The following is an 11,689-nucleotide window of genomic DNA, read 5'->3' as shown; positions in this document are numbered from 1 at the left end:
CCCCCCGGCTCGGGAGCTGCTCCGCGGCCAGGGGCTGCGCCTGCCCATGGCTCTGCTGCGGGGCTGGGCCGTGAATACTCCGCGGGGGCGGCGGGAACCCCAGACACCGGCCAACAGCAAGCCCTAACCGACCCGCCGCCGCCGCCTCCCCGCAGCCGGAAGGCTAACCTAGCCCGCGACCGCTACACGCCTGCGCGCTGCGGGAGAGGGGGCGTGCGCAGGCGAACTGCCCCTTCCCCCCGCCCCTCCGCCCAGCGGGGCGCTCCTGCGCATGCACCAAGAGAGGTTTGGCCCTGCCCGCACGCCGTCCGGCGCGAGGGGTGGTGGGTACGACAAGATGGCGGCGGCGGCTCGCTGCGGCCGGGTTCCCCGCGGCCTCCTGTCGCCAAGGGCAGGTGAGTGTCGTCGCCGCCGTGCCCCCCGAGGGGCTGCTGCCGGGGAGCCGCTTCCCGCCCGCAGGGAGCCCGGCTGCCCTTGCGCCCTCTGCCCGGTGCTGGGCCAGCCGCTGGCCTCCCCTCCCTCTCCGCGGCCGGCACCCTGGGAGAAGAGCCGGGCGAGGGAGCTGACGGGGCAGCGTCGGGAAAGCAGGTCGCTAAAATAACTGTTCGCGGCGGAAATGGTCGGGTTTCTGCCTGCTTTCTCCTTAGGGAACTGGGGTTTGTAGCCTAGAGGGCTACATGGGATTAGCTTGGGCTGCCGGTGTAGTTGTGCAGTGGGGTTGTCTCGCTGCGGCTGCCAAAATCCCAGCAAATGAAATGATCCCCTGTGGGCTAAAAGTTTGGATTCCTTTTGTGTTTTCTTAGGTGACCCTGGCATTTTGGCCATGGTCTGTAAGCATGCTTAAGTACCGAAATTATATTTAAAGCTTGTATTTGGGTCTTTGCCGCCAGAACAGAACTGCTTTTTAGTTAAATTGAATCAGCACGTGCTCCTCTGTTGAGATGACAAACAGGTTTTGTCAGTTGATAAAGGTGAGGAAAGAATTTAATATACTTTTAATTGGAACAATATGTCTTTTCAAGGAAAAAGTTGTTGTGGTTTACTGTGGATATTTCAGTTTTAATTCAAATCAGTGTTCATAAATTGCTTCAAATATGGGTTGTAAAAGTAAACTTCCAGGAGTGAATCAGTTCTGGTCAGTGAAGAAGATAAAAGTCCTGCTGTTGTGCGAAAAAATTCCTGTGCAAGTCTGTGTTACACAGGAGCATCGAGCTTTAAGCAGTGCTGCTCAGTCTGGAAATGTTAACACGGTCTGTGAAAGCTATATGGCTCTGTTAAGTTACGTTGTCCTGAGTCACTAAATGTCACACTTTGAGAGGGCTCCACATCATGTGGAAGGTCCTTTACTGGTTGTGAGTCGGTGTGAGAATCTCTAGCCTTCTTTCTTTTAGTGTCATGGATATCTTAAATCTGAACTTTTTATAAAATATAGGAGTAATTGGGCACATAGCCATAGGTTCTGATAATTTGTCATAGATATTGTACAGTTATGGAACAAGAAAAGATGTACACCACTAAAGACCTTACAGTATAAGGCAAGCAACAACAGGTGTATACACAAAGGTGGGAGAACACAAAACAGTAAATGGATGTTGTTTGACAATGTGACAATGCTAGCATCATGAAGAGCCTATCATCAATAATTTTTGCAGAAATAAGAACAAAAAAGACACAAAGTAGTTGAAAAACGTATAAGTTTTTTTTCCAGATTAACTTTCTTGTCATTCTAACATGGGATGATCTGTTCAAACTGAAATCTTGTTGTTATTAGGCTTTATGTTATAAGGACTGATGATCAGTGGACTGGAACAGGCTGCCCAGAGAGGTTGTGGAGTCTCATTCTCTGGAAATGTTCAAAACCCACCTGGATTGCATTCCTGTGCCCCCTGCTCTAGGTGTTCCTGCTCAGGCAGGGGGGTTGGACAAGACTATCTCCAGAGGTCCCTTCCAGCCCCCACCATTCTGTGATTCTGAGACTGAAATGTGTTAATGTGTTCCTGTCTAAAAGCAACAGAGATAGTGTTAATTCTGTACATATAAATACTGTGTAAGGTTTGGGGTTTTTTGTGTTGGTTTTTTGTGTTGTTTTTGTTTGTTTGTTTTTTTGCAAACCTTTAGAAAGAGATGTGTATGCAAACAAAGTACTGAGGAGTATGTGTCATTAGGCTTTCTTTTTCACCATCTCAGCATACCATGTAGCTTTTTTGCATACTTAAGGGAATCCTGCTGTTACAAGAACCCAGTCATTTTTCTGTGAGTCTGCTTGTCCTAAAAAATATATTAAACAATGAAACCCTGGTTGTTAGAACACCACAAGAACGCAGGTAACAAGATCATCCAACTGTCTCCCTGTCTTCCTCAGTGTTATCCTTTACGCTTGTGCTTGTATTGAGCTTGGTTAATCTCTGCTCTCCAGGTACCCATTACACAGCTGCAGGCTTTATTGTGTACAGGGTATTCAATATACACTACTGATTTAATTTGCAAGTTTTTTCTGTTGTTGTTGAAAAGAATAAAGAAAAAAAAGCAACCCCTCTCTCCAGGAGTTTTGAACATGAAAACGTAGGGAATGTTTGTGTAGTCTGTGTCAGATAACATTGTAAGGATATTGTGTAATGTGTTATAAGATGTTCTGTATTGGAAATCCATTGAAATGTGTGTCTTCACCTTCACTGTAGTTCTGCAGAAGTATACACAAAGATTTTTAGAGGGCAATGTGAAATTAAATGGATGATAGAAAAAGCAGAGAGTGGAGATAAGTCGTGAATATGGCAGTGATAAGTTGGCATGTTCCTTAAAATTTCAGTTTGAGGTATTATCAGGTTTAATATGAACATATTGTGTCACTTTTAAAACTGCACGTCAGGTTTTTAGACATTAGTTGGATGCCACAGGAGTGTGTACTTCTATTAAACTCCAGCAGATCTTTGACAAACAGTGTGGTGTTTTTTTTTTTTGGTGGTGGTGTGTGGTTTTGTTTGTTTGGGGTTGGGTTTTTTGTGTGTTGTTTTTTGTTTGATTTTAAACAGGTGCTTATCATAGAGTGTATTTTCCTTCTTTCTCATAGTTAGTCTCAAGGTCTCTACTTTGGTAATGGAGAGGCCCTGCATAACTGCCACTTTAAGACAGATACTATGCCCAGTTTAACTGTTCCTTAGTTTGGACCTATTTTGTAGGAGAGTTGCTTTTTAGGAAGTCATATACATACTTGAAGTTTGCATAGCTTATATCTTATTTTGTCCTGTTTCTGTCAGCCAACTGGAGTATAGTTTCTAGACGTAGCATATTAATTTGGTAAGTACAAGTCTGTATGTGTGATTGCTTTATTTAAGTGGGTGTCAAACTACCTTTCAGGACAGAATTGGAGATGTGGTATCTTCTATTGTTCCAATTTGTGGGGTATGGAGAGAGGAGGGATAGATAAACTTTTGGGTAGAGAAACACCTCCTTCAGGCACTGAAATCGTGCTGGATTTTCTGGGGTGAATTCTACTAGCTGATGTAACAAAATATAATTTATGTCCAAACACGCCCTGCCCTTTTTATCATGGCTGCATCATCAGTGCCACTGTGTGACTGGTAATACCTAGCCATATCCAGATAAACCTTATTCCTTCAGTGTCCAAGTGGGATTTTTTTTGTTGTTGTTGCTTCCTAATGTGTCCATCATTCTGATATCAAGTACTAATCTTGTTTTCATTATGATTCTTGCTACTTAGATTTATGTGGGGGAGGTTAAACTTCCTTATTCTTATCCAGAAAATGCTTATGGTCATGACTTAGTAGAAGTTGGAAGGTCAGTTACTGGATTTCTGTTATATCCTTAAGCTAGTTTTCCAATGACACCACTTATGGTCTGCTCTTGTCAACAGCCAGATGTCTGTAGCGTGTTTATGCACTCTCTATTTCATCTGTTCCTTTCTTTTTATGAGCATGGACATGTAGTAACACTGAATGCTTCTAATTTAAAAAATCTTTTACAAACAGTTTATTTCTTGCTTTTAGCTAACTTGATTGGAGAGGACATGCTGCTGCTTTTCAGTTGGAACTACCATGTCAATTTATGTCAATATCCTAGTGACATCCTATTTCCATGGCTTTCAAGTTTTCATAGCCCTTTGAGAAAAGGAACAGCTTTGAGGCAATATTCTATGCATCATGGATCTGGGTCTTTGCATCTCTTTATTTCCCTTCACACCAGAGCTATGATATAGGAGGATTGCTGCCTCTTCCAACATTTGGGTCTGCTATATTTAGACTGAAATAAAAAGTCTGGTTAACTGCATCTAGAGTGAGTCTGAGGTCTTCGTCCCACAGTTCCTAGATCTGCAAGCAGGATGTGGATGTGCTCGTGTGGGATCTGCCTGTAGCAAGTATTCTTTATTTGCTTAACCTCTGTGCTTTACCTTACACATCAAGTACTAACGCTAGCCAGTTAAGCTTTACTTGCTATTTAGGAACCAATAACCTTAGTCTGCTTCTTTAGTGTCTTAGTTTGGTCTCTGACTTTTCTCAACAGCTCTTGCAAGCCTGCTGCCCTCTGACCTGCCCAGAAGTCTCTGAAATAGCCTGTTAGGAGTCTTGACATGGGAAATTTTGCTGAGGGAGGTTAAAGAAAATGGATCTGTAACGAGAAAAACAACATTAACTATGGTTTGACACTGCTAACTTTTAGCTTATATCACCTGCTCTCTCCTGTTTTGTACTGCAGGCCCTGGCATTTCTGTGCTAGCTGCAGCACCATCTGTGTTGCAGCAGCACCGCCAAGTTCATCATGCGGTGATCCCTCATGGAAGAAGTGGACGATCCTCTGTTAGTGGCATCGTGGCCACTGTCTTTGGGGCTACAGGTTTCCTGGGACGATATGTTGTCAACCGTTTAGGTAATGCTCCCCAGGAGTACTAATTAAAAAAAAATTAAGTGATTAACAAAACTCTAGTTTTCCTTCAGGTTGTAGGATAATAATCTTGATATCCCTCGCATTTTGGATCTTAAGTGTTTTGTGTGATACTTTCAGTGTGTTTGGTCTGCTAAAGTGCCAAGTTGTGACAATTAGTAAAAACTGTTTTAAGCTAGGAAATTTAGAAGCTTTTGAAGATTGTTAAAGTCATTAAAATAAGTCATTCTCCTTCAAGCACTGTTTTTCAGTCTGTAAAATGCAGGTCTGAGAAGAGATACAGCATGTGTTTGATTCTTCTGGTTCTGGCCTTACTAGGACATTTTACTAAAATGTTTGCAGGAATTTGATTGGAATTCTTTAAAATGCAATTTTTGAATTTAAGTTTCAGAAAATAACTCTCTTTTTTTATTTCTTCTTTCCATGCAACTTAAAAAATGCAAATGTCCTTAGATGTGACACATTTTTAAGTATTATACTGTGTTTATAACACACACTGTGATTTTTTTGTTGTTGTTATGTGTTAACAAGCTTCTGTATTTTGTCTTACAAGCCCAAATACTCAGGTATGTCCCTGCTTAAGAATTCCAATGATGTAGGTTCAAAAACTTACTTCTATTCTACTTTTAGCTTTCCAGATAACTATTCAAGACATCTATGTGTATTTGTTGTGCTTTAATGCCAGGGAAAAAAGGGAAGTTTTGTGTATTCGGAAGTTCATCTACTTGAAGTTATGTAGTAATTTGAGGTAAATGAAACTTTTTTTTTGAACACTTAGGTCGCATTGGATCTCAAGTAATTATACCTTATCGTTGTGATCAGTATGACCTCATGTATCTGCGGCCAATGGGTGACCTGGGGCAACTTCTCTTCTTAGTAAGTCTTTTGCTTTGGCTTTAGATCCAATACAATACCATTGCTATACAAGGAAGTCTGTTAATCATTCTCAAAGTCAGAACTCCAGCTATTGTTTAGCCTCTAAATGGAAATGGTGTGAAAGAGCTTTCTTTGATTATGCCTATTTACACATTATCTCATCTTTTTCCCATTTGATGCTCTGGTTACAGGAGTGGGACTGTAAGGACAAAGACTCTACCCGAAGAGCCGTGGAACACAGCAATGTGGTCATTAATCTTGTTGGAAAGGAATGGGAAACAAAGTAATTTTTCCTTTTTTTTCCCCCCCATACCAATAGATTTGCACCAGGTATTGGACATGGTAGCCACATTTTACATTACAGTATGCATAGAGTATGCAGTGACGCTGACATTTTTCTTGGCTTCTATGAGAAGGCAAAACTGAAATTTTGCTTATAAAAGTTCTTCCATTTCTTTAAATGGTTAACTAGAGTCCTGGTATGATCTGTTCTTGAAAAGTGCATTCTTTCTACAATTTTCTAGTGTACAACTTTTGTTCTGTCAGTTCAGTGTGCTGCTTTCATACGCTTTATGGACGTTTCATGGGTGCCTTCCTGTAGGTGAAAGAGACTCATCAGTTTCCGTGAGCTCCTATTTACATTATTACAGAAGTGGGCTTTCGTCCTGTCACTTCAGCATAATCACAGAATGGTAGCCTACCAGAATAAGCTATGATCAAGCTTTTCCTGTTCTCTGGTAAATGTTAAACAGAGAATTTAATGGAGAGTCCCTAAGAGTATGATTGATTAACATAATTCCTTGATAGAATTTTGGCACAGATGCTATTAGTTACATAAGCATTTTTTGGTAATAACTTGAAAAAATAGTTCCTTTTTGAAATCCATTTAAAAAAAATTGCCATATTTATTTTAGGTTAAAAATACCTGTAATAGCCTAATTTTTTTTCTGCTTGTGTGCAGTTATGTCTGCTTTATTTAAAGCCTTGTGCAGAACTGTCAGACAAAAACTTACTAGTTGTGTGATTTGCCTTTATATGGTACATAATTTAGCTATCATAGTAGACAGAAACAAGTGTAAATATTAGGTTTCATCTATATTTACAAGCCTAATGCCTTTGTTCTTTTTTTGTGAATAGCCATTTGGTGTTCAAATTGTAGAATTAGTAGTCAAATTGTATTAATAGTATAGAATTAGTAGTATCAAATTGTACAGCTATTCTTCCTAAAACAGGTGCTTGCTAACAGACATACTATTTCAGCTGTTTATTGTCTAGTCAAATATCATACATAACTTTCCAGAGGCGCCTTGATTTCACATTTAAATTTGTAGAGGTACTGTCTTTTTCTGATAGTCACTTAGCTCCTTGTCCCACTGTTGGAGTCTATAACATAGTTTATTTGGGGAAAAGCCCACAAAGCCTAAATTAACTTTGGTATTCTGCATCTAACAACTTCAGGCTTTGGGATAGAGGTAAAAATGTACAGACCAACCTGTCAGGATTGTTTTGCACTGTTACTAAATTATGAACATAAGAGTTCAAATGCTTACTGCTGTCAGAACAGAAGAAACTTCTTTGTAATGTGGGAGTGAGGGAAGAAAAAAAGTCTGTACAATTGGCCCAGGGGCAATGTTATCTGTATTTATCTTTCAGATATGTATTTGATGTGTACTTCCCCCTTTAAAATTTCTGGACTGATGTAAAAAGTATGATTTATATAAGGGAGGTTTTTTTATGTTATTGAAAGGAAGTGTGATGACAACAACAAAAAGTTTCATTCTAGTTAAAAATCCCCAACCCTTGTCCCTCTGGTCCATTTCAAGAGATTCAAAAGCAGGGAGTCTTGGTACATGTTGAAGACCTTTGGACATTCCAAAACTTACACCGTATTGCACAGATGTTCTTATTGTGCGTTTTTTACATGTTGGTGCCAGAACCTTGAGATAAAATTCTATGGTGTGTTAAACACGAGGTCAGACCAACCAATGTAATCATCCCAAAGTCTATGAAAAATTAAAGCAAGAAAAAAAGAGTAAGATTAGAGGTAGAGATCGGTCAAAAAAGTAAAGCCTGACACTAGATTCTTTCCTTCTTGCCTAGTATTAGTGTACAGTCTCATCTGTGTATACTGTGTTGTTTGAAAACTCCATAGTTACAGGAGGGATGTTGTTCGTTCTTGTGTGTTTCTAAAATCTATTTTTGTGAGCAGAACAGGAGTGATGGTTCCCAGGATCAGATTAGTTATTGAAGGGTCAAAAATAACTTCTTATTTTTAAGGCTTTCTTTAGACTCCAGTGGGATCTGAAGAGCTGTGGGAGTAGATAAGGACAGAGAGAGAGGCATTTGGACAAGATGTTTGTTATCCAAAGCAAATGGAAAAGATGGAGCAGAGTGCTTACAAGGACAATGTAAAGACATGAGAAACCAATTCTCTTTCTTGCAGTCTTGGGATAGTTGGAAAGAATTTTGGGATTGTTGCCAGCCTATAGTGTCAGTTCTGCTTTGAGACATGGCTTCTGTTTTGTTCTTGATCAGATGCCAAACTAGATCACAGTTGAACCCCCTAATTTAGGCCCCTTGAATGCCGTAAAGTGAGTGGAGTTGTTCTTTCTGCATGCTTTTCCCTGAAGCCCCTTATAGCTGCTATGGAATGGTTCTAACTATTCTGTCGATGTAAAATTTTTCATTTACGTAAGCACCTGTGTGTTCTTTGGTCTGTGTTTGTCCACTTCCACAAAGCCTACTTTCTGCCCTAACTTAGGCTGCTCAGGATTTTTGAGTTCCTTTACAGTGTAATTGAGTGCGGCAAATCAAGTCAAATTTTGAACAAGTGTTGTAAAAAAAAAAAAGACAGCTTTGCTCAGGTGTCAAGATGCAGCATTTCTATTAAAAAAAAAAAACAAACCCAAAACAACAAATATCTGTTTTCACTTGAGAAGAGTTTTCTATTTGTCACAGACCAGTGGGCAAGAGAATTTTTCATACTGATTTAATCTTAACAGGTGAAAAAGCAGACAGTACTAAAGCTGTAATTGAAGCTTACTGTTGCATTTCACTTGTCTCTGGTTTTTATTATATGAAGAGTCCCTCATGAAAGGAAACTTTGTTTCTAACAGAGGGTGTCAAGATAGGTTTTTTGAAATATGTTCAAGTAATATGTAATGATTGCTGTTTGGCTTGTAGGCAGCCACTGTTCATTGCTCTTCAAGTAAAATTTGTTTTTTGCCTTGTTTTAGAAACTTCAGTTTTGAAGATGAATTTGTAAATATTCCCCAAAGTATTGCACACATAGCTAGGGAAGCTGGTGTGGAAACACTCATTCATATATCTCACCTGAATGCTAGCATGAAGAGTCCTTCCAAATACCTCAGGAGTAAAGTAAGTCTGGAATCCTTTTGAATATATTTTCCAAGAGCATACTTTTTTGCTGCTTTTTTTTTTCCCCAGCTGACTCTGTTTGAAGGAAATCAGTGTATTAATTTACTATGGAATGTTTTCTGCAGCTGAGGAATTTTTGAGTTACTGTGCATATTGGAACTTGAAATTCTCCATAGTACTTAATGTGCTTTGAAGGGAAATAGATCCTGTATTCCTAAAAACTCTTCCTTTCTTCTGTCCTTGAATGTCTTTGCATGTAAAATTACTGTCATTAAGAAAGAGGAATTAGTTTAATGATCTGGGATCAGGACTAACATCTAAGGCTAGAATGACCCAGCAAAGTAAGTGGTTGATGCTAAAATGAATGCTGAAAAGACAGGTGAATATCACAATTACAAGCCCTTGGAGGAGGATTGTTACCCCTTCTTGTACAAAAAAAAACCAACAACAACAAAAACAACCCCCACAACAACCAACAAAAAAAGGACACACAAAAAAGACGCCAAACAATCTGGTTTTGGTATCCTATTACTTTTTTTCCTTATTAGGAGGTATAATTTTCTATTACTGATTTTCTCTTTTTAATACAGCTATTGTGCCAGTTTCAGCTATTTTTGTTTTGTTTGAGCTCACTGTACTCTGCCTTGTCTTTAGTATAAAGATTTTTTAAAACCAGGGTTAAAATTTGGTAGCTCTCAATGTGTAACAACTCTGCAGGATAGTCAGGCCTTACTGTATTGGCCAGTCCCATGTGGAAAGTAGATAGCTGCCAATGAAATTCCTAACTGTATTTACACAGTTCTTGAACTGTTTTGATAGTGTAGTAGGGGTTATGTAAACTTTCTGTTTTCCTCCAAGGTCTGGTCTGAAATAAGCAAGAGAAGTACTTATGTTAAGCTTCTTCCTTTTTGAACTTTGTGACTTTAAATTTGTGTCACTTCACTAGCGAGACTGTGTTGTATTTCAAATAGAAGAAATGGTGTACACATTTATGGGATGTTCTGTGAGACCTTTGCCTTAGCATAGCATCTCAAAGACCAAATGGCTCAGATACAAATAATTTTTGTGCTACTGACGGTGTCATTTCTTTCAGTGCTGTAGTCAGGATGCATTAAGTTCTGAAAAGGCATCCTCTTCTGGTCTGTTCAGAACGGATCTAATGAATGTGTTCATTTTAATTGAATTATAGGCTGTTGGAGAGAAAGCAGTGAGGGAAGAATTTCCAGATGCTATAATTTTGAAGCCCTCTGAGATGTTTGGGAGAGAGGACCGATTTCTCAATCATTACGCAAGTATGTACTCTTGAAATAATAAAACTATCTATGATTTGTATACCTGTCTGTAGGGAACAGAGGGAAAATATGATTTGCTTTTGAAAAGCAGAGGGGTATGTTATTGTCCGAAAAGTACTGTATTTTGTTAGCTGAAGGTATGTAATGGGAAACAAAATAAATTTTCACCTTATGACTGAATTCTTTCTGAATCTAGTTAGCCTTTGCAGTTTGGGTGGTGGCCTTTTCCAGTGATTTTTTGTTTAGTTTTGGTTTGGGTTTTTTTGAGGGGGGGGTATGTGTACTATTGGGGTTTTTTTTTATTTATATTGTTTTGAGCTAAGGTCTGGTCATCTTAACCCTCAAAGTAGTTTACCCTGAAAGCAGTGTTTCAAGTTGGTAGTGCTCAAATGTAAAAATCGACCTGAATTGTTCTGGGCTCAGAAGCAACAGCAATGGCTCTGATGTATCACCAACAAAACTGTTAGGATGGAGTGGAATCTGTTTCTGTCTTGCAAAGCTGAGGTATCTCTGAACCACTTCAATTAAACGGTAAATATAGCCTTCCTACTGTTGTTAATAAGAGAACTAAATGTGCGTTGAAGAAAGTGTTACTGGAGTTGGATGGTAATTCTTCCCAATTCTATTGTTTTTTTAAAGTTAAGTCAGTTTTCAGAAGAGATCCATGCTCAGTGTAGTGCAAAATGTATTGGTTATTTGCTAACTGAAAGGATTCCCCAATTTTAGTCTCAAGTTATTTATGTGTCTTTCTATCAGACATGCGCTGGTTTGGTGGTGTGCCTCTTATTTCTCTGGGCAAAAAAACAGTGAAGCAACCAGTATATGTAAGTTTTCAATAGAACAAGACAATCCCAAATCCTCTGTGTGCAGATGTTGGGTATTCGTCTTTTCCCCCTGTAAATCACTTCTGAAAGAGGAGTGTGTGCATTCCTGTGTTCTATTGATAATTGTCTGAATTTGTCTGTTTTTCTCAGGTGACTGATGTAGCAAAGGCAATTATTAATGCAATTAAGGATCCTGATGCTAAAGGAAAAACATACGCCTTGGCTGGGTAGGTTACTTTTCTGATTCTAATTAACTGAAGTACTTCTTTTTGGTGTCATTTTTTGGCATGCTGCACAGTACATTTAATTTCTCCATCCATGCACACAGTTTGAGCTTCAATAAATTCCACCTCCTTTTTGGGAGGAAAAATGACTCAAGCTGTTATTGTGAGTACTCTGAAAATCCTAGTTTGGGCCTCATTG

At 39.4% G+C, this 11,689-nt stretch overlaps 1 protein-coding gene across 3 annotated transcripts in view; it reads left to right on the top strand.

Annotated features, from left to right (window-relative positions):
• Positions 1–261: 261 nt before the first annotated feature.
• NDUFA9 (NADH:ubiquinone oxidoreductase subunit A9) overlaps positions 262–11,689 on the top strand; it is a 28,498-nt gene continuing 17,070 nt past the window's right edge. For all 3 annotated transcript variants that reach the window (XM_064462319.1, XM_064462297.1, XM_064462308.1), the window contains exons 1-8: positions 262–395; positions 4,711–4,881; positions 5,675–5,772; positions 5,964–6,055; positions 9,009–9,150; positions 10,340–10,442; positions 11,199–11,266; positions 11,417–11,493. In XM_064462319.1, the coding sequence (XP_064318389.1) occupies positions 272–395; positions 4,711–4,881; positions 5,675–5,772; positions 5,964–6,055; positions 9,009–9,150; positions 10,340–10,442; positions 11,199–11,266; positions 11,417–11,493 (875 nt within the window). In that variant the 5' untranslated portion in view covers positions 262–271. The remainder of the gene's footprint in view (positions 396–4,710; positions 4,882–5,674; positions 5,773–5,963; positions 6,056–9,008; positions 9,151–10,339; positions 10,443–11,198; positions 11,267–11,416; positions 11,494–11,689) is intronic.

The sequence above is a fragment of the Phalacrocorax carbo genome, chromosome 1 (genome assembly GCF_963921805.1).
Source record: "Phalacrocorax carbo chromosome 1, bPhaCar2.1, whole genome shotgun sequence".
NCBI lineage: Eukaryota > Metazoa > Chordata > Aves > Suliformes > Phalacrocoracidae > Phalacrocorax > Phalacrocorax carbo.
The sequence above is the reverse complement of the archived record's forward strand: the minus strand, read 5'-3'. Positions and strand labels throughout refer to the sequence as shown.